Genomic DNA, 24,842 nt, shown 5'->3' with positions numbered 1-24,842 from the left:
GGCAGACTATCCCATCATTTTCCTTGAAGGAATTCCCTTCACTATAATAAATTCACGTACCTGAATGCTTGAATGAATGGCTGGCTGGCAGACCCTGATTCGACCTTGGTTTGAGAACCACCCTTCCTGATCCGATTGGACCAAGGTGATCGTACCTGCCCCACAAACGAGAGGGCCGAAATGACAAATATGAAGTAAATACTCAGTGGGGCTGAGTGGGGGTGTCAGTGACACCGTGTCAAGTTATCTGCTATTAAAATCCATTCATCCTGTGCCTGAAAGTACACATTATGCATCGATAATAATGCTCGTGGTGGGTGACGCTGCCATCTGGGCAGCCTGCTTGACATGAACCCCAAATCCCACCGAAATACAAATACACTCGCTTTTTATATGGCTTGTTCACTATACAAATTTTAGTAAATTGCACATCACATCGCCGGACATAATTATGTTAATAGGTTATCATCACTACTCACTGTAATATAATTCAATTTGTAAATTTCAAGGTACGTGAAGACTTGATTAAGACATCATTCATTGTTTGTTCTTTTTTGACTTGAAGAGTAGCGACGAGATGACCAAGACAAAATTTACATTTTTTACTGTTTCGTAATTTAGATTGTTTTTCTCTTTGTTATTAGTGTCCAGGACATCACATTAAAATGGGGCTGCCCTGGTTAAAAGGGGAAGTGTGGAAAAGTTGGGATAAAACTGGAAAAAGCAAGTTGTAAGTGGTTTATAATGTTTTAGAGGGAAAATTTATACATGTTTCTTGAAATTTATTGGTTTAACTCGTTTTACAGCATTACTGAAGTTACCAAATATATAAATGATTTATCAAATCTCGACACGAAAGTCGATTCCGGATCGGCTAATTGTGAAAGTTTGTCTTATGGTCTTTCCGACAAAGGTGATGATTTTGTTATTCATTATGTGCGATTTGATTTGCATGTTTTGAAATGGAATAAATAATTGTTGAAAATGTGTTTTTCAACAGGAGAACAGTTTAAGCACGCGATCTACCTCTTGATTAAAAAAGGATGTTCAGGGTATCTGAAAAAGGAAAAGATTTCTGGTGTACTGACAGAATTGGTGGCTTCTCATCCACAATGTGCTCCGTTAATTGTTGAAAGTTTTGTTCTCATGGACGAAATGACTACAATTCGAGCCGAGTTAAGAGAAAAATTTGTAGCGATTGTGAAAAGTGTGGATGGTATTTTAAATGTGATGTTTGTGGAGAGACTCAATTCCGATAATTTGGGAGAATTGGGTGCTGTGCCCAATAAGAAATTGTTCAATACCAAATTCATCCGTTTGAAGACGAAACTTTAGTAAGAAAATACTTTTCAAGACAATAGCTTAGTTTTAAGAGTGAGTATTTAATTTGATGTTGTTATTTGTAGTTTTAAACAACAAAAATACAATTTATTTCGAGAGGAAAGTGAAGGTTACGCCAAACTCATAGCGGAACTTTGTCCTCCTTTTAAATACAAATCTCCTGAAGCGACTACTCAAGTTATACAATGCCTTATTGGTAATTGCTTTTATATATATATAATGAGTATAATGAGTACTCTGTATTGTAATTTTATTATAATTATTATTATAGGTCGGTTCAATCTGGACCCAAATCGAATTTTAGATATTGTACTAGAAGCATTTGAATGCAATCAAGAGTGCTATTTTTTCGTTCCCCTACTTCAAAATTTGAACCCGTCATCTACTACGATGTGTGAAATTCTTGGATTCAAACTCCAAAACCTGGATGCATCTGGAGATTCTTTATTTATACAAATTGCACTTTTAATACAACATGAAATTATCACTTTGGATGAGATATATCCTTGGGTATGTAGTGAATAATAGGATTATAATAACAACCTGCTTAGAATGCAAATCATATTTAATTTATTTTGGTAGTTGACCCCAGATGACCGGTCCATTAAAAAAGATTGGGACCATCAATTAAAGGATGCCAAAGAGTATGCTCGAAAGTCAATGATTGTGACCATTAACAAAGAGAAACCGACGGAAGAATCGGAAGAAGATTCTCCGGATGATAGAGTAAGTCATATACTTTATGATGTGATAAATAATTTATGAAACATATCTTCTAAAATTGTTTGTCTGTTTTGGTGCAGTTTTCAGATAATCAAAAACTTTGTTTATGTGAGGCATTATTTAGTGTGGGAGATTGGAATCATGCCTTAGAACTTGTTAACAAGTATCCGCAATATTCCTGTGTCAGTCGGAAAAGAATTGCATTGAAACTGATCAAATTGATTGAATATCTTATTCACCCACTATACACCTCGTAAGTTTTTATTGTACTCTATGTATGCTTACATCATTGTGTTCATACCATTGTTAACATCAAACTTAATCTACCTCCAATGTAATGTACTTTTAGGACAAGGGAGCTATCTAAAAATTTGGGTCCTAGTGATGTGCCAACCCTGGTCAATGAGGAAAAGGCCCCGGAGAAAGCCAAGACGTACGGTGGATTACGCCGTATTATCGATATTATATTGGCAATTGGTCCTTATATACATCACGAACCCAAAGTTCTGTATAAACTGCTGAGAATTATAAGCTATTATTTACAGAAGGTAAAAATAAAGGACTTTATCTGAAAGAGGTCCTTTCTCCGAATTTTTATTTATTATTTCTTATTTCCAGAGTCCCCAACCAAGAAAACATACATTGTATTTCAAGTTTTTGACAGTTTTTGATGAAGTCATATTACCTGCAATATCATTCTTGGATGCGAATTGTGCAGTAACTGAAGAAGTATGGGCAGCGATTCAGTATTATCCATATCACCACAGGTAGTCCAACTTCCAATTTTAGCATTATATAATTAATCTTAAGTGATTTTGCTCAGTAATGTACGTCTCTTTCTTGTAGATTTCGTTTATACGGGTCATGGAAAGGGGAATCTATGTTACTAACTCATCCTTCCTTGCTGCGAAAACGTGTGGACTTGGTTAAGAAACTGAAACATTTGATGCGAAGAATTTCAAAAGAAAATGTTAAGCCAATGGGACGTCAGTTGGGGAAGCTAGCTCATTCAATGCCTGCTGTGGTTTTCGATTACGTGAGTTGCCCAACTGTCCATTTTATTTTGTAGGAAAAATAGTAATGATTTTCTTGTAATGCAATCTGTAGATTTTATCTCAAATTCAACTATTTGACAATTTGATTTCTCCTGTCATTGACGCGCTGCGGTTTTTGACAACTTTGTGCTATGATGTGATGGGGTACTGTCTTTTGGAAGCGCTGTCACCCAGCACTAACAATACTTCAGGTTCCATGTCTGTTGTAAGTGGAGAATTATTAAATCATTCTTATTTCATACAGTATTCGTTTTAAAGTTTAGTAATGTTATACGACATGAATGGTTCACACACTTGCAGATGTTGATGCCAAACCGTCCTAGAACAAAGCACGACAATTCAACCATAGCTTCATGGCTCCAAAATTTATCCTCATTCACTGGAGCAATGTGTAAAAAATACAACATTGAGCTTGTCCCTATTCTCCAATACGTTTCGAATCAACTGAAATCAAAGCAAGGGTTGGACCTCCTCCTATTGAAAGAGATTGTTCAAAAAATGACGGGAGTTGAAGCCGCCGAGGAAATGACTACTGAGCAATTAGATGCAATGGCTGGAGGAGAATTACTTCGTAGTGAGGTAACAATAATAATAGATTATACACATATGTTCAATATCATATAAAATTTCACAAATCAAATTTGATTTTATTTCAGGCTGGCTATTTTGGACAAGTACGTTCTTCAAGAAAATCGGGAGCACGACTGCGAGAAGCCGTGTCAGTCAACGATTTGGCTGTGACATTGTGTATTCTTATGGCTCAACAAAGAAACTGCATCGTTTACGAAGATACTCAAGGGTTGCACACCAAATTGATTGGAAAGTTGTATGACCAGGTAATAAGTTGTACATCAATTTGAACTCTATCAATCTGATACTTTAACGATAATCGATTATGTGAATTGAACAGTGCCAGGACACTTTGGTGCAGTTTGGCACGTTTCTTGCAAATTCATGCACAATGGACGATTACTCAAGAAAAATTCCAACGCTTGATCGATTAGTCAAAGAATATCACGTGTCTCCCGATGTTGCTTTCTTCTTGTGGAGACCAATCTTTTCATTTTTAATTGGGGTATTGGATCTTGTGCTTATTTTTTTGCTTTTATTTAATGATTATACATTGATATATCTGTTTCCCTCTTTAGGCAAAATATGACGAGCTTAGAAGATCAGAGAAGAATCACAAGGCAATGACGGTTGTTCAAAGACAAGAAAAGTACACGGATGCATCCAATGTGATATTCACTCCAATTTCTGAAGTAATGCGAAACTTTTTGGCTCCGAAAATATGGGAAGATATATCTCCCCAATTTTACGTCACGTTTTGGTCACTCTCCCTCTACGATCTTTTCGTACCCACTGATGTTTACAACCGGGAAATAAGCCGAATTAAACAAGCGTCCATTGGCTTTGGTGATAATAAGGACCTCCCTTCAAGCAAAAGAAAAAAGGAACAAGAGCGATGTTCAGTCATGATTGAAAAACTTCAGGACGAAGAACGTCGACAAAGGGAACACGTGGATCGTGTTATGTCGAAATTAAATAAGGTACACAGCAATCAACCGCCACAGTCGCAAATACTTTGTATTGGAATGATAATGTTATAATGGTGAATTTATTCCCTTTTATAGGAAAAGGAGTATTGGTTCGCTTCTCGAATTGCGAAATCAGCCAAGAATGAAGCCGTCACGGCATTCCTTCAACACTGCTTGTTTCCCCGTTGCATATTTACTGCACCAGATGCGATTTATTGTGCCCATTTCGTAAACATTATCCATTCATTATCAACTCCCAACTTTTCTACTTTGATATGCTATGATCGTGTAAGTATTTTATGCAGCCAAATAACAAAATTTACTTACAAATATATTTTTATTTATAACCTTTATGTTTTTGATAGATATTTTGTGACATCATTTACACTGTAACATCGTGTACGGAGAACGAAGCGAATCGTTATGGTAGATTTCTCTGCGCACTTCTAGGCACAGTAATGAAGTGGCACGGAGATAAAGCCGTATTCGACAAGGTAACCAATTTTTATAATTTGTTAGATGTAGCATTTATTTTCATTTGTGATTATTTGTCAACTTAGGAATGTGCCAGTTTTCCTGGCTTTGTGACAAAATTCCGAGCTGCAAATACTATGATGACCGAAAGTAGTGATCATGTTGACTATGAAAACTTCAGGCATGGTGAGTTATATTATTTTATGGATCGTAAAAAAATTCAGTTCATATCTGTAATCACTATTTATTAAGAAAATCTTTGCATTGCATTGTTTTACAGTCTGTCACAAGTGGCACTACAAAATTACAAAGGTATGTATTCACATATGTATTCCTTAGACATAAGAAAAGTATTAACTAATTTTAATTCTGAATAATTTAGTGCATCATTGTATGTCTCGAGTCCAAAGACTTTATTCAAATCCGAAATGGACTGATCGTCTTAAAGCGAATCCTTCCTTATTATCCGAAAGTTCTCAATTTAGCAACGGCTGTAGAGCGTTGGATCGAGAGGGTACCTTCATTTCTTTACTATACGTGTATCTGAATATTTCATTTCTAAACAAAAATTAATTGACTTTCAAGGTGCGCGCTGAGGAAAAGGACAAACGTCAGGATATTTTTGCATTAGCCACAAGTTACATTGGTCAATTGAAAGCAAAGTGGAGTACCTTGATTTCCGAAGAAGATTTTCATCAAAAACCTGTGGATAAAACGGCAGAGAAGCAAGGAAAGACTAAGCAACCCTTGAAAGAAGATAAGGGAGGTGTGGTGAAGGAGAAGAAGAAGTTGGTTGCTGGTCGATCAGACGGAGCACTGTCGCTATGCTCCAGCCCTGTTGGTTCTATTGGTTCGAATCACACTAACACACCACCACCCAGGATATCGAATGGAACGATTTCAGCAACAAACAGTCCCAACATGCCATTGATGAATCTTAAAAAAGAATCAGCACCAACATCTCCCCTGGTCACTTCTGCTCTTCCTAAAAAAGATGCTCCAGTTAAAAAAGATACAAACACTCAGAAGAAAGAGACGAGTTCCCAAAAGAAAGATACTGTTTCTGTAAAGAAAGAGCCTCAATCGCCTGCTCACACATCAAAAAAAGAGTCGTCGAATCCTCCCTCCTCTGGTAGTCAATCGTAAGTATTTATTTATTTCCTTGAATTTTATTCGTCCTTTATGTACAGATTTATTATAACTAATTTATGAATATCATTTGCTTTCAGGAAACAAGACGCTATTTCCAAAGTGATTCTTAAATCACGAGATTCTGACCGTGAATCCAGTGAAGAAAAACCCAAGGAAAAGGGGAAACGTGTTAAATCCCGAGATGCGCCGTCAGAATCCGTATCCACAAATGGGGGCAATAACAACACTTCTATATCTGTTTTAAGTGCCAATTCATCCATCTCCTTGACACCAATTTCCTCCCCAGCTGGCAGTGATGACAGGGATAAGAAAAGGAAAGATAAAAAAACAGATAGAAAAAGAGATCGAGATGCATCAGTCCACGTAGATTCTAAGCGAAAGCGAACCGACGATAGCTACAAAGGTACTACTGCCACATACTAATAACGTGGAGAATCGAATTCTACCTCAAGCTTCCAATGTCTAACAAAAAATATATTTCTACAAAGCAGTCCCAAATATGCAGAAGCTAAGCCGAACTATAATCATGTCCAACGGGGAGACTCATGAAAAAGATAGAAGTACATCAAAAGTAAGTCTTAAACAAACTATAAAGTCAGTTTTAGATAGTAAATTTGTGCAGAATGATATAAACATTTTACGTTATTTGTTACATTAGGAGGAAAGGTCTCCACGCCAATCCAGTCGTGACCGAAATCGTCCCACTGTGGATTCTCCATCATCCGTTTCATCCCTCGATCGATCGAAAGGAAAGCATTCTTCAAGATACAAGTGATGAAGGTGATTTCAACAACAGCAGCAGATGCACCCAAATATATTATAATAGTAATGAAATCATCAAATGACCAGTTTTTATTATTTCCAGTTGTTTGATCTCTTTTTACAATTACATACTTACTAGTAGTAATTTGTTTTTATTAATAGTACACAGTTTTTGTTTATGGAAATACATCACTAGATGCACATATTATGTAACATAAACATTAATTAGTTAGTATGTGTATGTATGTAACTTGTGAAATTCGTACAAACAATTTCAAGGGCTAAAAAAGAACCTGATTTCAATCCAAACCTACGAAATAAATAATCCTAAAATCTACGGAAATATTTTATCATCTTATTAGGCTGAAGTTTCTTTATTTAAAACTGGAGATCCCTTTAATGCTTGTCCTTCCTCGATTCTGGGTTCAATCACCTTTTTCGACAACTCAATATCCCTTCGTCCACTGTTTTTTAAGACACAAAATTTTTTAATTTTAATTTTTTACATCTAGTAGCATTTTGTCTTTAGATATATTGTAAGTAAAGTTACCTATAATCCTCGGCACTGATGTCATGGGCGTGTTTTCTATTCCTATAGCATGTGAATATAACTAGGGCAAGGAGCAGAAGTGGGACAATTATTCCAAGAACAATTCCTGCAGTCTTTGCGCTATTGACACTTTCATGTTCTCCAGTTTCTAAATAGTAAGTAATCATACGTATCGTGATCAGAATATTTGTACAAAAAGGATTATTGGAGTTCACGATATTTCTCAAGAGACAAAATTGAGTACACTTAATATTTAATGGGATTGTGAATAAGCACATAGAAAAGAAACACGTAGACGAACAAAAATTCTTCACTTTTTAATGTGTTTTATACAAGTTTTACTACCTACTTTACTTATTAATACTTATCGTTATATTTACAGAGTTTGCATTTTAACTTTAAAAAAGTAGTAACAAAAGTTGGTTTGTGCACAATAATTTCTATAAAAAATGTCAAAATATGAGACATTCATTTTTTAAACAGACACTTTCGGGGAGACAAAAGCTGAAGTGTTTGTTGCCCTCGAACTGGGGTGGCTGTCATCACTTCCACCACCACCATCTTCGTCCCCATCGTCACTGGAGAAATCAATATTTTCACGACCAGGAATAGGTTCGCCAGTGTAGTAGACGCCATCATAATTTGAAGGTTGCTTATTATTTGGTGGTGCCTGTTGCTGTTGTTCTTCATTAACCCACTTGCTGGGAGGTGGTTGAGTAGGAGCTGCGGAAACTGGTTTTTTGCCATTGGATGGCCTTCTCCCATCAGAGTCTCGTTGTCTGCTGGACGAAGAAGATCTTGAAGATCGAGGAGAACCGTCCAAAATTTCCAGTCGTTCGATTGGCACAGATCTTAAAATATTCATGCTCTCTTTCGGCGGGGATTCGTCTACGGGCGGGTCCATCGTGGTCAGAGGGATAACGAGTCCTTTTTCCTGCAGAGATGGGGAATACTTGGGCTGTTTTGATTGTAGGGCTTTGTCCGTGTAGTAGAGTTCTGGATCGTCCTCGGCCTCTGCGAGTCGTCGACAATAGAGGAGGATGAAGACAGCGATGAGAATTATGGGAACGAGGATCCCCAGGACTATTCCTGCCGTTTTGGCACTTGACACACTTGCATGTTCACCCGATTCTAGTCGAAAGGATGGAGAAGGTATTTTTCAGATTGTGTCCTCGATGAAAGTATTTTTTATATATAAAATAGCTATGAGTCTGAATAGGATTGGCATAATAGTAGTTGAATTATAGCACTTGGTTAAATATTTTTGAAAAAGTGCATGTTAATAATTACAGGTAGATAGACACACAACTTGAAAAATGGTTACGTTTCAGAACGGAATAAAGCGGTAGGAAAACGATGTACAACTTTTTTGCAAAGGAAGCAAGGACGTGCAACAGTAAATAATGGAAAATTTACCTATGCATCTTGTCGTCTTGGCAGGATTCCAATTAGCCCATTCCGTTTCAGTTCGACCATCTTGTGACCCTTTGGTTGGGACACTCCACTCTCCATTCGCTTGACATGTTCGGCGACGCTCGCCCACGAGGACGAAATCTGGGTCGCAGTCGAAATCAACTGTTGTTCCGGGTGTGTAGTAGAAGGTACTCTTCCTTCCGTGAATTGGGGTCATCAAGGCTCCGCAGGAAATGACTGGAAATTTGGATAGGAAGATATTGTTATGAAAGTAGTTGACAGAGAAAGAGGAGGGAAATTGAGACAATGAAATGGGTTACCTGGCTTTAAGTCTTTGTCTTTCATTTCTACGAATTGAGACTGGTAGTATTTTGTCCAGTGGCCATATTCCTTGTTGAGGGTCATACTATAATCAAATTTGCATTGGTATGAAGTTCCGCAAAAATCTTCTACGACTTCCGGTTTCAAAGTTCTGCGGTAAACAATATTCATTTAGTTAATTAATGTGCCTTTAATACGTGTTTGCAAGGTAATCATATTTTGTTCACGTACACATTCAGTGGAATAATTGCCCTGGGATCAAGGTAGAAATTTGGCCGGAACAATTTGTCATTGTAGTTTGAACTTGTTTTTCCATTTTCATGATAGAACAAGGAGTAGCCTTTCTCTTCCGTTTCTTTCTCGTCAATTGCCCCTAAACCAATTTAGAAAAGAATGAAATTTTAAGATTCTGCAAGATTCTGCACTAATGATGAAACTTACAGTATTGCCCAAAGTAATTGTGCATTGTTTCCAGATTATTCGTATTTCCTGTTGGGCCTAAGCTACCATCAGGAAGGACAAAATCGTCTTCGATCAAACCACTCCAGTTTCCGAAAAGTCCTCTTGTTTGGTTCTGTTATGGGAATAATTTTAATTGTAAACCTTATCCATCCAGTAAAGTTGGATAAAAAATATTCAATATTATTACCAAAAATGTCATTGGAAGGTAAACTCGAGCAGTTAAGTGGCCCTTGTTCTCAATAACTTCGACTCCAGCTCCCGACTCGAACATTGCAATGACATGCGACTGGTTCTGAATGCTGGTTGGAGTGTAGACGATTACTCCTGAAAATGCATTTTAGCTGTGAGTTGCATGTTTTTAAGTGTATCATCTCACGTATTAACATGTTTCACAATAGTTGCATACCAGGAAAGTATTGAATTTTCTGTGGGTATCTGTCAAAGAAAACGCGATGTTGGTCGACAATGATGTCCAGCTTATACCGCCATTGAGCGTCTCTGGGACGAAGCCTAATCTCCACTGTTGCAGATTGATTGTCTTTTGCAGCTATTGCGGTCAATATCGTTCCTCTGACCTCGTTTCCATACTCGTCGTTCGTAAGTTGTTCAAATCTGGCTTGGACGTCGAGTCTCTGACGATCAGTTCTAGATTTTACCAAAACGTACTCTCCTTTTCCGTTGAAAGTATATGCAAGGCCATCGAATGTGTAAATGTGAGGATCTCCGAAAATGGTTGCTGCATAATAAGAAAAATTCAACAATTAAGAATTGTAGTAGCATTGTTGCTTCATAAATTTCCAAGTTATTCCTCACCAATTCCAGGTCGTTGATAACCGACGCAATTTTGAGAAACTCTTCGCTCAAAACGGAACGTCATGCACCACCAACTTTGATCCGGTTTCCACATGCAGCAAGGGAAAAATGGGGCAATATCGTGCAAGTAATGGGACAAAGAAGGCACCTAGCAGAAAAACATAACCGTTCTTCGTTAGCATTTAATATACAAAAATAAATTTAAGTGACTCAAGTTCAAATTTCTTACTTTAGAAGCTTCATTCCATGGAATGTGACCATAATCGTGAGATCGACCTGGCCTTCCTCCCCATTTCTGATCAAACGTCATCATCAAGTAGCCGTGAATATCGTAACAACATTGTTGCCCTGCACCAGAGCGTCTATTGTGCAAAAGCAAACATTGTAAAATAAGACAATTTTCTGTTCACATATTATGAATAAAAATCACTGCATACGTTGGCATTGCTGATCTCACGCAATGTTTTGCATTTTGATGTAAATGACAATTTGAGACTTTTCCGTCCTTGTCGCAGTTCTGATCGGGTAAGAATCTTCCTTTGTCGGCAATGGCGAGTTCCAGATTGCAAGGGCAGATTGGAAGCTATATAAAACACAAAAAATATTATTCCAGTTGATAAATAAGCACGTAACGATTAAAGCTGTTTATATATCATACATCGGCAGCAAAATTCTTGAGTAGTCGGTCTCGAACAATCCAGTTTTCACACATTTTTGCACTCCACTCTCGTCCATATTTGTCTTGCCACTGGGGTCGTAAATACCACGCCAAAGGGATTGGCCGACTCCACAAAACTCTGTGAGATATACGCAAAGTTAAAAATTTGTATACTAACAAGATTGTCATTAACTTCTGGTTTGATGAAAACTCCTAAAATTACGTACGGAGCATAAAGAATTCCCATTGCAGCACTCGGATTCGAAAAGTTTACCGTGACCAGTCCTATTTCCAAATTAATAGCAAATGCAGTCTTCTTCCTATGAAAATCTTGTGGATTGATGACATATTCTCCGTTATTCGCAATTGACTCCTGTTAAAAGTGAACATAAATTGAGTAAAACAATCAGGCGAGAAATCATTCAGAGAATTATTTTATGCTATATATATTACCGCAAGTGTGTCGATATAGATGAGCTCTGGGTTGATGGTGTTTTCTCGGTAGCCCCACAATGTGATAGAAACGGGTGCATTAATGTCCAAAGTCAAATTCTTGTAATCCCAGCGTATCAGCATCTTTTGAGGATTTTCGAGCAAGTGGTCACTGTCGGGGAAGGACACGAGTTCCGGAGCAGTAAATGGCGTTTCCACGAGGAATTTCCCCTTCCAGTGAAGATCGTTGCTGCCATCAACCTCCACAAACAGGTCAATGTAGCCAGTCGCGTATAACGGGGGCATGATACAAGTTGCCCGATTTTCATCAATTACAGCACCAGGAACTTTCATTGTGTTGAATCTGCATGTGATTTTCTTTGTTTTGTCAAAGCAAGGTCCTGTCACGTTTACAATTGTTCCGCCCAACATGTTTCCACTTTCAGGGGCGAAGGTCAGTTGTTGTCTGTGCGCCGTCATGTCGTCTGTAAATTTCGATATTTAAGGACATGCTAAACTAGTATCTGGTACATATTCAAATTCGAAGGTATAAATTCTCACAAAGTTCTGGAATGCACTGTCCAGGCATAATTTTTTCGTCAACGCGGAAAATGTGACGGCCTGGAAATCTGTTCACATTTCCACTTGCAAGGATGTTTTGGAATTTGGGAGACTGAGAGTAGGGTTTGTACTCAAAGGCTCGGGTTCCATTTCCGGCATTGAAACCAATCTACCAAGATTATAGTAAAAGATTGAAAGATAATCCATCTCGCGTTATAACGTTCACGAAAAATAGTTAATTATATATATCTCATTTTATTAAATACTTACAAATGCAGGCGTTCCTCCAGTTCCATCCTCAGACGAACCTCCAGCTTCAGTATGCGTTGTCCAGCCAATATGTTTGTAATTGAACATGGTGTACGTTCTGGTTTCATCAGTGATTATCACGGTTTGAAATGTGTTGGTCTAAATAAACGTGTATTCGTTATTTTAGGCTAATTATGTAAACTAAACAAGGACACAAGAATCAACTATCTATAATATTTTTTACTTACCGTTTTTCTAGCATGAATGGTTCCTCCAGCAAAGGAAACGTTTTTCCAGGTCACGATCATAACATGCCTTGGTTCGAACCACTCTGCTCCGACAATTCCTTCCCGAACATCCCACTTGGACCGTTCTCGCAACTCCACGCCCAACTGGTCAGTACGCGACATCAAGTCTCTTTCCACTCTAAAAGTGAGGTGAAAATGTTATGAAATGGGCGTCATAAAGAGAAAAAATGGATAATTAAGCTATCTATTAATATTACCGGAAATAAACACCAGATTTTCGATTGTCCAACTCGTCTCCAGCCAACTCTCCGATTTTACACTTGGAATAGAAGGGTCCAATAAATGACGGATCAGCTTGCTTGGGGTATTCCACAATTGGAAATTCCAATGGATACGTTGGGGACAACGTGGGGCCGTCACTGAATGCCAAGTAGCCATGCATCGATACCTACATAAATTGCATTCCACCATCATGAATTTTAACCTTATGCATGCAAAATGATTCAGATGCAAATAGCAAAATTATGCATGTATGTACCCAAGTGTAATTGAAACCCATTCCGAAAAATGGCAAAAGGAAGTTCAAGTGTTTCGAAATTTGGGGAGAATTATCCCTCAAATTTTTCTGATAGTCTCCAATATTTTCATGCGATCCTGTAAAAATCATAACGACATGATGAAAAACAAGAATAAGCATTCTGGAAATCTAGCACATGAAGAATTTAGTTACCTAAATCATAAAAAGGATACAGCAAGTCGGAACGAATTTGTCTCAATCGATCAGGAGTCAAAATATACGGCTGTGCAATTTGACGCGACGAAGTATCTACAAACGGATCAACTCTAGGATTTATCATGGGATCTGGAAAAACGAATAATACGCATTCATATAGAAAAGTATTTTAATGATGATGAAAATGACATGTGCCAATTTTTGCAAACTATCTAAAGACGGTCATAACAAGATGCATTTATCGGATAATAATGCCAATTTGATTTCCATCATTTTTTTCTCCAGTCCTACATATGCATGAACGGATTACGGGATTATTGATTGTTACAGTCACCGGTGGAACGTTGCATAGATTAACAATAAACTATGTACATGGCATATTTTCAATAATGTTGTTGAGCAGTGTGCCCGTAATTCCACAGAATCAGCGCAACGTTTCCATTTGCAATAATGCGGGTTGACGGGTGACCTCATTCGCTCGTGTTATCAAGTCAAGATAGTAGGAGCGTATCATCGACAGTTATACTCACTGAATCAACATAGGTGTGCCAAATCTCTTTTAGGGGCGACCACGCATAAAATAACTGGGAACGCACACATGGCACCCTTTTGCAAATTCCTTCTGCAATTATTTACCTCATGTCGAACAATATTTAGTCACAATTAATGCATGATGATGATGCGTCTTGTTAATATCATTAGTCAATAATAAATCCATCCGCAGGAGCAAAATGACGCTAGATAGTTTGTTATTTTTGAAATACAGTAATTAAATTTCCGCTAAATATGATCCTCATATTTGCGCTTTACTTTGCGACTGGATTGAAATTAGGACAAAACAAAATGAATCGAATACCAATCTACAAAGAAAATTGGAACGTTTTCTAACCTTGTTTGTTAATATATTCGACATCCGTATTGTATCCTTGTGCCTGTATTCCTGTCGCTAAAAACGTCGCCAATGCGACCAAGCACAAATGCACCGTTGAAACCCCCATGTTCACTCTTGTCCTCTCGACTTTTCTGCTGCCGAGAGTTAGTTTCTTATCCTAATTGCTTTTAGTACGATGGATTTCCACCACACTTTTGAAATCTGAGCACTATTTTTCTCCTAATAAAATTAATTCCACTCGTTGAGAAGGTTTTTTCTTGCTTCAAATTACTGCTTGTTATATTATTTTCCAGTATGAGATAAAGTTATCACTCTCGAACCGGTAGCTGTTCCTTGCCGCAGTAAAAAGTGGAACTGAAGGATGGTTTTTCAGTCCCAAGAGGGTAATTTGTACAAGATAGCTTATCTAAAGCCACAGCAACTCCCTGCTTATCTGAAATCATATCATTGTATTATTTTGCACTGGTAAATGGTCTTATTCCATCCATGTAAATGCTTGTATACGGTAAAAGGTCTGGCTTTCATGCATTGTAAAGTTGGATGTTTAAAAAAGTCGTTGCAAATCATCATAAAACGCTTAACCGAAGAGAGAGAGACGATAAGGACATGTCATGAGATAAGGCAAATAGAAAATTTACGTGTCGCACACACAGACCTGCTAAAAGATTAAACAAACTGTATGTTTGCAGGAAATGAGCATTAAGTCATCCATCCGCTATCCATCTCATCACGGACGACAGACAATGAGATAACTCATTCAATAAATAACACACCGTGATGATCGGTGAGTAATCAGCCAATGGTGTTGATCAAGTAAAGTACATTTGCAAAAAATTACGTGTTTCATGATTTTATCAGTTCGTTCTCGTTCCTTTACCATTTCTGCCCTCGGGTCTCGGTAACATACATGTAGAACCTGCATCATCAAGTGTAAAATAATAACGTTAATCGCTGGTTTATTTTAACGTATTATTGTTATTATGAGTCATTTTGACAAGTCGGAAATGCAACCTTTGCACACTTGACGATTTATCAATCAATGAAATATTTTAAGTATTTAAATAATGACTCGAACGTGTTTGGTCGTATTTATTACTGGGAAGCATTATTTCTGCAGGTGCACGTATATATTTTTATGGTGAATCGGGGGCACCCTTTAGAGTTATACGTAATGTATGACGCATATATGTGAATTCGTATGAACTCAGGTTATTCCAATCCAGGCAGGTTATTAGACTTGGAATTAAAGTATAAAAAAGATTTAAACACTGATGGAGGATTAAGAGCTTTTTTATTTTCAGAAAATGCATTGGTATAGAGTGAGATAAAGAAATAGATTTGAGTTGGCATAAGGTTTTTTTTACAAGATGATGAAAAAAGTGAGACAAGAGTATGAAAAGAGAAAATAAGTAGAATAAGAAATAATCAAGACGCTCATGATGTTAGTCGATTGCATTCTGTTTTTCTTAGTCCACGACGCAGGAGAGTTGCTGTCCACCTGGAAGTTTGTAGATCTGGTTTACAGGTTTGTAGTCCTGGTTGCCGTACCCTTCGTTGTCGTTGTTTAGGTCGAGAGGAAGGTTCCCCACGAGGTCGGAGGCCAGTGGAAGGCCACCCAGAGCTCCATGAGCTTGTCCCAACGTGTCCGTAGTCGAGGAGTAAATATCCTTCAAATTGGCGGATGCCAGCTTTTTGTTGGCCAAGTCGTGAAGTTGGTTGTACGAGTCGAGGATGTTTGGAAGCTTGTGTTTCTTAAGAGTTTTCGTGTTGTAGGTCGCGACTGGGACGGAGCTGTAGAGAACTCCAGGGTTCACGAAGGCCTCGTCTACGTCGTAGGGTTTATTGACCGTGTCTTGGACATATCCTAAATTTTTTTGCAGGCTGAGACCAACAGATTAGAAATGCTTTAGCAGGTTGTGGCAAATTGCGGACAAATTCTTCTTTAGAATTCTACTGCAAACTGATGCATATTAGAACTTACTTGTCGTAAGAGCCTAGAGACTCGAGGTCGAGGGAGTCCAAGTCCAAAGTGTCGAGTAGTGAGGAAGCTGAATTGAGCTGTAGGACAGAATATTAAAATAAAATAATTGACCAAAATGAGACGGTTGATGGTGTGGCATACCTTGGACGGTCGTTGGAGAACGTTGCCTAGAAATGCAGCCCCGTGGGTGTGGCTGATAGCTACCCCCAGGATCAAAATAATGGAAGTAAAACGATTCATTTTGTCACAATAAGTAAATTGAGTTCAAGTCAATCGATGGTTTGAAAGTGAGTTTTTAGACAAATGTGGTTCGCTTTTATATACAAATACAAATTAAAGTAGGAGCGTGATCCAAATATTTTCATGCAGTTGCAGTTTTGTATTTGCTTTTAGAGAATTCTTAAAACAACACGTTCGTGCAGACCAAGACATTCTCAGATGACGAGAATCCATAAAATACTTTCTTATGAGTATGGCTTGATTTGAATATAAAACGATAGAATTTTATCAAAATAGTATCCGACGAATTAAGTAACTTTGTGACGCGTAAGTACATATTTACTTTTATGTCTTCATACACAAACTGTGTATATCGCATTTTTTATTTTTCATAAAAGAATTACTGGATTAAATTCTGGCTGATTGTAAATTTAACATGATTTATCTACTAAAGAATAGTTTGGAAGGTTCTCTTAAGTGCCCTTGCCCATTCAGAATTTCATCGTATGCAGGGATTTTCGTAATGTCTCCAAGTGCAGCTAACGATGGCTTGGTCTGCAGCATGGTTTTTACGAGGGACACGATATCTTTCTCGGTTACAGTTTCTGTTAAAAATAAAAATATAGATAGAATTATTGAATTGTTTTGATTTATAAATGTATATTCCAATTTGTTGCATACCAATTTTCTTTAAGTATTCAGTTGGAGCTTTATAATGACCATGAGCTAATAGTTGTCGTCCAATATCTTCAAAAACGACAGGCCGAGACTCCAGGTTCATCAAAAGCATTGACTGTAGTTGCTTCTTGGCACGCTATAAAAGTAGGAAATGTAAATTAGGATCTAAAGTATGGTCGAGAATATGAAACAATCTTAGCAATTCTGCCAATATTCTGTTCTTTACCTCAAATTCTTCTTGGTCTGGAATTGACGCCATTCCATGTAATTCTTGAATTAGAACATCGGTCAATTTTTTCATATACTCGGAAGGAGCGCTACCATAAATACAAAACAATCCAGAGTCTCCGTACGAATTATTGTAAGCAGTTGCATTGTAAACCCAATGTTTGCTAAAGTAAATTAAACAACGTTTTGTAACCACATGTGTACACTATCTGACCAACGACATTGTGGAAACTAATTTGAACTCACTTATTCAACACGTTTGTGTACAATCGAGAATACATTCCTTTTCCTGGGCCACCAGCACTGAAAGAGCCTCCACCACCCATCAAAATGTTGAGAACACAGGCTGGAATAAAAAGTGGATCCGAGTAAGACACGGATTGTATTCCTAACGCCATGTGAGCCAATTTGGGAACAGGTAGAGGTCCAGCATTGAACTGGCCGAAATCTTTCAACACCTAAAGAGAACAGACAAAGTTATGAGTGCTATTCAAAGCTATTTCGCCCAAAAAGATATGAAATTATCATTCGTTTGTAGTTACCCTATTGTCGCCGCCAGTGTACAAAGAAACGAGCTCTTCTTCCTTCTTAGCTTGTACACCCTCTTGATCCCACACAGTAACAGGATTGACAAAGTACTCTCTGGCGAGATCAACCAGCAGTTTGTGTTCGACACCAACTCCTGAAATGGCCATTCGGTTCGGAGTGAAGTTAGTCTTCATAAACTGCAAGATTTCTTGACGAGAGACTTTCTCCGCATTTTCAATAGGACAATATCTTGGGAATCCTAGTGTGTTGTTTTTCCACGCTGCTGCATGTATCATTTCAAGAATGATCATCTCCTGCTCGGGTCTCATTTGCATATCCTCATTTTCGTACTGAACTGTTTGCTTTGCATTTAATAGTTCTTCATCAGTGACTTGGGGTCGCAGTACGACATCAGCAAGCAGACGCATCAGTCTTTCGACTCCGTTAACTTCAGTCGAGATTGCGTAAACTGTAGTGTCCCTGAATTAGTAAGAAAATGAAAATATTAAACTAACGTGTCATACATCACTCTCATCATGAGTCTCACGTATGTATAAACATAATTTACCCACCTCGATGTTTGTGCATCACATATTGCTCCAAATTTTTCTAGTTCTTTCATAATTTCTGCTTTCGTTTTGAAATTTGTAGATGACTGAAATGACAGGTATACAAATAATAACATTATAGTGAGTATTAATTTTTAAATTCAATAACTCACCAAGAACCCAAGTTTTTCTGAGATGTGAGAGATTCCCTTTGTAAATCCAGTTTCATACCGAGACCCCGACTTGATAGTTATCCCAATAGTGCAGTATTTACCAAACCGCAGCTGTCAAAGTAAAGATGTATGAGGAACAACAATAACTGTCAAAATTTATCAACTGTGCCTCCAAATTTACCGAACTGCCGACTTTCAACCCATTCTCTAGAGTTGTGACTTCCGTTTGAAAAGCCATGGCTCGCTCCAACTGAGCCGTGGGGGCTGCACTGATGTTTGACATTCCAGGAAACGGTACGTCCAACGGAACCCCTTTCACACGGTTTTCTGACTCTCTTATTGGCACACCTGACCTGTCCACTTGAGCTGCCGCAGTTGCTGTCGAGGCTACAAATTAAAAAAATACAGGAATTTTGATACTAACTCATACTCAAAAATAACATTAAAAAAACTGTGCAAATACATACCAGATGACTTTTGCATTCCCAATCCCTTCGCTGCCACTGGGGAATCATTCCCCGACTTTGATGTAGCATACCGCTCTCCCAATTTTTGGCGTAGACGACTAGACGATGATGAGCACAAACGTTCCACACCTTTTCTTAGTTGATGCATCTTGATAAGTGATCAATGTAACTTTTGAGAAGTTAAAGAAAGAAGAAGTGATTTTTAAGTATCCCTGTTTAAACTTTCTTTATCACGACGACCAGACCGGTAAAAATTTCTAGCTGTTCACGATTTATCAACTAGCTAACTAACTATTTAATTATTATCATCAGCGTGAGTGAAAACTGATGAAATAATTTCCCCTTTCACTTTTCACCGGTTTAACAAACGCTGAAGTTTTGACACTCTAGAGAATTGTCCCACCCAGCCCGAGCTTTATCCGACCCTTTAAATACTTTGTACTAAACACTAATTATATTATGACCAATTAAGTCGGACAGCTAACTTTGGCTGGTGGAGTATTATTAGTTACTCGGTGAGAAAAAGAACGACGACGCAAAATGTGGTCACTTGGTAGAAAAAGTCGTCGACCGCCGTGGTTTGCGGGGAAAGTGAGACTGAGGCTCCGGACAGTGTAAAAAAGCGCGAGGGAATTGGCAACCGTTACAGGATTTTATTTTTGTGACTCCGGTTCCTCATTTCTCTTGCTTTTTAAACTCTTTTTTTTGCCCACGTGAAAAAGCAATAATATTTTACATAAAATTTTTCAGTTTATTAAATATATTTTAAAATGTAAAAAAGTATTTCTAAAATACGTTAATTTTGTGTTTAGTTATGTGTTTGGTTGGACATGGAGAGTGACAATTTTTTGTATAATAGGACCAGTGTGAAGTGTGTTATCAATATTTACAGCTGCTCTGCTACTAAATAAAATGAAAAGAAAATTGTGGGATCGTCTTGAGTAATCATGTAGAAGGAAGAATTGAAATGGAAACTTTTGGAAACTCGATTAATGTAAGTGGTTAATTAGTAATAAAGGATTTAATAAATGAGAGAGTTGATAATAATGTTTTGAATAGCAATACCATGTTTATGAGGAATTGGGTCGAGGGGGATTTGCAGTTGTCTATAGGGCAATATGCAGAAAATCCGGTGTTGAAGTTGCCATTAAGATGGTAAGAATAAGAATGTTATGTTTGGGACATTGAAATGAATAATAAGATATATTTTTGTTAGATTGACCGAGTACGAATCAAGGCAGCCAAAATGGCTAACCGTGTAAATCAAGAGGTTACGATTCACTCTCGACTTAAACACCCGTCAATTCTTCAACTGTACACCTTTTTTGAAGACGAATCTTATGTCTACCTCGTTCTTGAATTTTGTTGTAATGGAGAGCTTCAAAGATATCTCAGGAATCACAGTCGGATTATGTCAGAGCTGGAAGGTTTGCTGATATTGATACCTTTCTTAATTGATGTTCTTGTATTGACAATTTTTATGTATATTACAGCTTATACAATTATGAAGCAAATTGTCGAAGGATTGCTTTACCTCCACTCGCATCGAATTATACACCGAGATATTACGCTTGCCAATATTTTACTTACCAAGGATATGAATATTGTAAGTTGGCTGTTTTTATTTTGCATGTTTATTAAACACCAAAGAAAATATGTGTTCATGTGGTTTAATGTTGTTACTTTTGTATGCAAAGAAAATAGCAGATTTCGGATTAGCTATCCAATTACAACGAGCCGATCAAAAGCAAATGACGATATGTGGGACTCCAAACTATATCTCGCCAGAAGTTGCCACCCGTGGACCTCACGGTCTCGAGACAGATGTTTGGGGACTTGGAATATTGTTGTACACCTGTCTGGTTGGGAAACCTCCCTTTGAAACTGAAGATGGACTCAAATCTACCCTGACGAGGGTGGTCATGTCCGACATCAAGTTTCCAGCATATGTTTCTCTCGAAGCGAAAGATTTGATAAAAGCCCTGCTGCAAAAAAATCCGAATGATCGGATTGATCTCAAAAGTATTTTAGATCACGCGTTCATCCTGAAGTTTCAGACTAGCAATTCCGTCAACGGGCCATCAAAACGATGCATGTCATACGACAGTGGACTGGCTACTGCGTCATACATGACGCCAACTAATATTAATACAAGAGAGTTCTTATGCGCAACTGAGGGCAACTTTGCCTCTCACATTGGATCCGACGGTTGTTCCAGAAGTGGGCATCTCAGCGGCCATCTCTGTCCAAACCAAGAAATGTACTCGCACCAGTCGCACCCACTACCTGTGAATCATCAGCTTGGAGGAGGAGTGGAGTTCTGCGAAGGATCTCATGCACCTTTAATGCCAAACAGATTTTTACCTACACAAACGTCTTACTCTTCCCGAAGTGCTCCAATTCAACCAGCTCAACACTGTCAACTCCAACATTCTGGAATATGTCCAGGAAATAATTGCAGTAATGCTTGGCGACAAACAAAACAAACATGTTCTCATAGCGAGATCTGTGAATGCCAAACAACTGCAAAAACTAGTTGCTGTTCCACAACACCAAAGTATGAGGACAATCGTAGAAGTAGGACTGAAGATGTTGCTTGTGCTCCTCCTCCTTCAGAGAAAAGCGGATCGTCAAAAGTTGAAAAAAAGAGAAGTGGTCTTTGTGGTAATACTCTCGATGCCAATGCTAACAAAATTCCAGTAGCTCCTGTAAGTGCGATACGCCTGCGGCCTGTTCGACAAAAAGCAAAAAATGTGGTTTGTAGCATTCTCAAAACGAGTGACGTCTGTCTTGAGTTTACAAGACAAATTAATGGTCAAGAACGAGTTTGGGAAGTAATGCAGATTTCTTCTGATGGGATGCGGGTACATTGATCAGGAGATGACTTTTTGCACTCTTTTTCCTTCGCTTTGACTTGAGTTGATTAGTAAACGAGTATGACTAATGATACAAATTTCTGGGTTTACAGATAATTATATACCGCCCAAAGAAAGGACGAGGTGTAAATGTCTCGGACAGCCCACCCCCATTACCTACCGCCGGAGCTGATACAATGTATAGTTATACCAATATACCTGAAAAACACTGGAAAAAATATTCCTATGCTCATAAATTTGTGGAACTTGTAAAAAAGCGAACCCCAAAAATAACATATTATAGTCCACTTTCCAAATGCTATCTCATGGAGAATGATCCCATTAATGACTTCCAAGCTTGTTTTTATCAAGGTACGCAACAACTCACATGCGTTCGTTTTTTGTTAATTACAATTTTTAAATTTGGTATACAAACATTAATATTTTAATATAGGTGGCAAAATTTGCAAGTCAGAGTCCAGCTGCACCATATCGCTAACGGGAAAATCCTGGACTTTTGACATATTTGATATTCCTACATTTCCTAACGATGTTCAATATATGTGGGACCACTTTAAAAAATGCTTAGAACGTTGTGAAGCCCTTCACGAAGCAATGACTAAATTAGAAGGCTCAGACGAAGTATTTCCTATCATATTTGGGGCAAGGCCGCAAAATTCTATAAGCTCTCCGCTTCAGAACAACAATCGCAACCAAGAAAATTTATCTCCTCAGAGTGTGGTAAACATTCCTTCAGTGAGTCCATATTATATTGTTCAATTGAGTGTTTCCAAACATTGAAGTTAATTTAAAATGGCAATGAGTAATATTTTACAAATGGTTTGTGATAATTGCAGATGCAAGGATATGAAACGTCCATAGCGAACACAAAGTGGGGTTCCATGAAAAGAGTGAGATAGCCAAGCTGAAACTCAACAAATTCTCAAACGCTTGAAACTACAGAGTAATAGATTTTTTGTACATTTAGATTCATATATATTTAATATTTGCACGTTATTTTTATAATCATACAATAGCGCACATTTCAATCTTTTTACTGCTTGACAATAAATTTTGTAATATGCAAATACCATAAATCACGTAAAATATATATTTTAGCACTGATGATTGTAGCACAATTTAACGACACTTGTGAGATTTTATAGAGTTGTTGAGATTATATAAACTTTTCCTTTACCGAAAAAAATGTGAATGAATGTACCACTAGAAAAAAATTATCAAGCAACTTCATGGTTATAAATCCAGTAATAAATACTTATAACAGACAGCACTTATCAATTTGTACACTCGGTTAGCTAGAATAACAAGCTTTTGACCCCTGAATTGTTCTCACGTGCAAAAATCAAAAATATTGTTGTTTGGCTGGACATGCAAAATTTGTTAGTTTAGAATTGAAAGACATACTTATCGCATGTGACACTTTGCGCAGCAGCAGTTTTTTTATTACATTGATGAGAGGACACCACGCACGGGATTATACGATGTATAAAAATTATTATGTCATGTGTCTCTCATGTCACGAACGTTGATTACACAAAAGCAAGATTTTCAACAAATAAACAAACCAGGAGAGGGAAAAAATAAGAAGTAATTACACCCTTGATGATTTCCAGATATTTGCAAAAATCCAACCTCATGTGACACCAATAATTGCCCTTGGTAGAAGTTGGCCTTCTTCAAATCATAAAGTTATTCTTCCTCTAAAACCTTTACAAGTCAAAACAAAAATTAAAATGCACATTTGCAACTGGACAACACACTTCCGTGCAGGGTATTCCGACCTGGGTTTTAATGGGTTGGGTTTTATTGGGTTTTAATGGGTTTTAATGGGTTGTAAATGAATAAAACCCACTGGGTTTTACCATGTTAAGTGGGTTTTATTTGGGTTTTAATGGGTTTTATTGGGTTTTAATTGAGTTTCACCTTAAAACTACATTCTAGAAGTTAAATACATCTCCTATACGTTAGAAGGCGTTATCTCAATTCATTCTAAAGTAGTCTATTTCATTACTATTCTAGTGTATGCAAATTCGGAACAAATCAACAATTGACTCCATCCTTTAGCATCACAGATTTCAAGTGTTATAAAACAAAAATAATTTCCGAATAGATACAAATTCCGAATTATTTTTGTTAAGTTATTACTTAAAACTAATAAAACCCAATAAAACCCATTTAAACCCAATAAAACCCAATAAAACCCATTAAAACCCAAATAAAACCCAATTAACATGGTAAAACCCATTAAAACCCATGGGTTTTATAATTTTTGATTAAAACCCTGGGTTTTTCCGAACCCTGCTTCCGTGTGCAACAAGCATTTCCTGGTCATTCGGCATCCCTATCAAACGTTTCAGATTAGATTTATACATTCATTTCACATTATGTAAATACAACAACAAACATCTTGCAACGCATAATTTTAGCGCATCGTCACTAAATACATCTGGGCTTCACAAATTTTCCACATATGATTAGATATGTAATAGATTTAAAATGCGCGTAGTTGGTGGCTTATCGTCCTAATCCTTTAATCGATATCATTTTAATCTGGATGAATCATAAGATATTATTTATGCTGGATGTACATCCGACATCCAGGACTGAGCACTATCTAGAAACCTTCATCGGCATTAATATGCTCTCTAAGTGCATATAGTTCTTACAATTTGTAATAAAAAGATATTATCGAGCGGTTGTTTTTTTGGTGCAAGAATGAATAATTTAGAGATGTTTATGAAGCAGTGCATCAATTTAGGTGAATGGA

General features: G+C 37.5%; 5 protein-coding genes across 7 annotated transcripts; 2 read left to right on the top strand and 3 right to left on the bottom strand.

The window, feature by feature from the left end:
* The first annotated feature begins 345 nt into the window (after window positions 1–345).
* Window positions 346–7,388, top strand: LOC110851278 (THO complex subunit 2). Of its 2 annotated transcripts, none has more exons than XM_022098993.2 (25): window positions 346–509; window positions 645–730; window positions 807–913; window positions 1,001–1,334; window positions 1,407–1,537; window positions 1,613–1,851; window positions 1,924–2,067; window positions 2,145–2,317; window positions 2,414–2,612; window positions 2,683–2,831; window positions 2,911–3,100; window positions 3,172–3,324; window positions 3,420–3,698; window positions 3,776–3,955; window positions 4,030–4,194; window positions 4,268–4,669; window positions 4,754–4,945; window positions 5,023–5,151; window positions 5,218–5,317; window positions 5,412–5,443; window positions 5,514–5,645; window positions 5,717–6,273; window positions 6,361–6,686; window positions 6,772–6,854; window positions 6,942–7,388. In XM_022098993.2, the coding sequence occupies exons 2-25, from the start codon at window positions 666–668 to the stop codon at window positions 7,056–7,058; spliced, it is 4,578 nt and encodes a 1,525-aa protein (XP_021954685.1). In that variant the 5' UTR covers window positions 346–509; window positions 645–665; the 3' UTR covers window positions 7,059–7,388. The 2 variants fall into 2 exon arrangements, with proteins under 2 accessions (XP_021954685.1, XP_021954687.1); XM_022098995.2 differs by having other exon boundaries at window positions 347–509; window positions 6,775–6,854.
* LOC110851279 (protein mesh) lies at window positions 7,099–14,741 on the bottom strand. Of its 2 annotated transcripts, XM_022098997.2 has the most exons (21): window positions 14,375–14,739; window positions 13,483–13,614; window positions 13,291–13,406; window positions 13,010–13,200; window positions 12,753–12,930; window positions 12,526–12,663; window positions 12,256–12,424; window positions 11,716–12,179; window positions 11,490–11,635; window positions 11,263–11,401; window positions 11,042–11,187; window positions 10,834–10,966; window positions 10,605–10,752; window positions 10,198–10,527; window positions 9,979–10,115; window positions 9,771–9,903; window positions 9,561–9,702; window positions 9,329–9,480; window positions 9,012–9,245; window positions 7,596–7,743; window positions 7,099–7,509 (listed from the first exon to the last, which is right to left on the bottom strand). In XM_022098997.2, the coding sequence occupies exons 1-21, from the start codon at window positions 14,481–14,483 to the stop codon at window positions 7,404–7,406; spliced, it is 3,591 nt and encodes a 1,196-aa protein (XP_021954689.1). In that variant the 5' UTR covers window positions 14,484–14,739; the 3' UTR covers window positions 7,099–7,403. The 2 variants fall into 2 exon arrangements, with proteins under 2 accessions (XP_021954689.1, XP_021954688.1); XM_022098996.2 differs by lacking the exons at window positions 7,099–7,509; window positions 7,596–7,743 and adding an exon at window positions 7,888–8,726 and having other exon boundaries at window positions 14,375–14,741.
* Window positions 14,742–15,649: 908 nt separating this feature from the next.
* Window positions 15,650–16,657, bottom strand: LOC110851288. The gene is made up of 3 exons (XM_022099006.2): window positions 16,500–16,657; window positions 16,359–16,435; window positions 15,650–16,258 (listed from the first exon to the last, which is right to left on the bottom strand). The coding sequence occupies exons 1-3, from the start codon at window positions 16,596–16,598 to the stop codon at window positions 15,844–15,846; spliced, it is 591 nt and encodes a 196-aa protein (XP_021954698.1). The 5' UTR covers window positions 16,599–16,657; the 3' UTR covers window positions 15,650–15,843.
* A 258-nt stretch (window positions 16,658–16,915) lies between these two features.
* On the bottom strand, window positions 16,916–19,727 carry LOC110850785 (mitochondrial-processing peptidase subunit alpha). Its single transcript, XM_022098347.2, has 9 exons — window positions 19,200–19,727; window positions 18,914–19,119; window positions 18,733–18,843; window positions 18,584–18,666; window positions 18,026–18,491; window positions 17,730–17,941; window positions 17,482–17,647; window positions 17,259–17,391; window positions 16,916–17,182 (listed from the first exon to the last, which is right to left on the bottom strand). The coding sequence occupies exons 1-9, from the start codon at window positions 19,345–19,347 to the stop codon at window positions 17,019–17,021; spliced, it is 1,689 nt and encodes a 562-aa protein (XP_021954039.1). The 5' UTR covers window positions 19,348–19,727; the 3' UTR covers window positions 16,916–17,018.
* A 137-nt stretch (window positions 19,728–19,864) lies between these two features.
* On the top strand, window positions 19,865–23,353 carry LOC110850780 (serine/threonine-protein kinase PLK4). Its single transcript, XM_022098341.2, has 8 exons — window positions 19,865–20,193; window positions 20,259–20,354; window positions 20,416–20,626; window positions 20,693–20,805; window positions 20,897–22,063; window positions 22,168–22,426; window positions 22,509–22,810; window positions 22,912–23,353. Exons 1-8 carry the CDS (start codon window positions 20,167–20,169, stop codon window positions 22,972–22,974), a joined length of 2,238 nt encoding a protein of 745 aa, XP_021954033.1. The 5' UTR covers window positions 19,865–20,166; the 3' UTR covers window positions 22,975–23,353.
* Window positions 23,354–24,842: the final 1,489 nt, after the last annotated feature.

The sequence above is a fragment of the Folsomia candida genome, unplaced genomic scaffold (assembly GCF_002217175.1).
Source record: "Folsomia candida strain VU population unplaced genomic scaffold, ASM221717v1 Fcan01_Sc006, whole genome shotgun sequence".
Taxonomy (NCBI): domain Eukaryota; kingdom Metazoa; phylum Arthropoda; class Collembola; order Entomobryomorpha; family Isotomidae; genus Folsomia; species Folsomia candida.
The sequence above is the reverse complement of the archived record's forward strand: the minus strand, read 5'-3'. Positions and strand labels throughout refer to the sequence as shown.

Coding starts and splice junctions, on each gene's coding strand:
- LOC110851278 (XM_022098993.2), top strand. CDS start 666: ATGGGGCTGCCCTGGTTAAAAGGGGAAGTGTGGAAAAGTTGGGATAAA. Junction 5,444..5,513: donor GGCACTACAAAATTACAAAG/GTATGTATTCAC, acceptor TGAATAATTTAG/TGCATCATTGTATGTCTCGA. Junction 6,274..6,360: donor CCCTCCTCTGGTAGTCAATC/GTAAGTATTTAT, acceptor ATTTGCTTTCAG/GAAACAAGACGCTATTTCCA.
- LOC110851279 (XM_022098996.2), bottom strand. CDS start 14,483: ATGGGGGTTTCAACGGTGCATTTGTGCTTGGTCGCATTGGCGACGTTT. Junction 12,664..12,752: donor CCATTCATGCTAGAAAAACG/GTAAGTAAAAAA, acceptor ACGTTTATTTAG/ACCAACACATTTCAAACCGT. Junction 11,402..11,489: donor ATGGGAATTCTTTATGCTCC/GTACGTAATTTT, acceptor TATATCTCACAG/AGTTTTGTGGAGTCGGCCAA.
- LOC110851288 (XM_022099006.2), bottom strand. CDS start 16,598: ATGAATCGTTTTACTTCCATTATTTTGATCCTGGGGGTAGCTATCAGC. Junction 16,436..16,499: donor TTCTCCAACGACCGTCCAAG/GTATGCCACACC, acceptor TCTGTCCTACAG/CTCAATTCAGCTTCCTCACT. Junction 16,259..16,358: donor TCTCTAGGCTCTTACGACAA/GTAAGTTCTAAT, acceptor TGTTGGTCTCAG/CCTGCAAAAAAATTTAGGAT.
- LOC110850785 (XM_022098347.2), bottom strand. CDS start 19,347: ATGCATCAACTAAGAAAAGGTGTGGAACGTTTGTGCTCATCATCGTCT. Junction 18,667..18,732: donor CAGAAAAACTTGGGTTCTTG/GTGAGTTATTGA, acceptor CTGTCATTTCAG/TCATCTACAAATTTCAAAAC. Junction 18,492..18,583: donor TGTGATGCACAAACATCGAG/GTGGGTAAATTA, acceptor TTACTAATTCAG/GGACACTACAGTTTACGCAA.
- LOC110850780 (XM_022098341.2), top strand. CDS start 20,167: ATGGAAACTTTTGGAAACTCGATTAAT. Junction 20,355..20,415: donor TTGAAGTTGCCATTAAGATG/GTAAGAATAAGA, acceptor TATTTTTGTTAG/ATTGACCGAGTACGAATCAA. Junction 20,806..20,896: donor TTACCAAGGATATGAATATT/GTAAGTTGGCTG, acceptor TTGTATGCAAAG/AAAATAGCAGATTTCGGATT.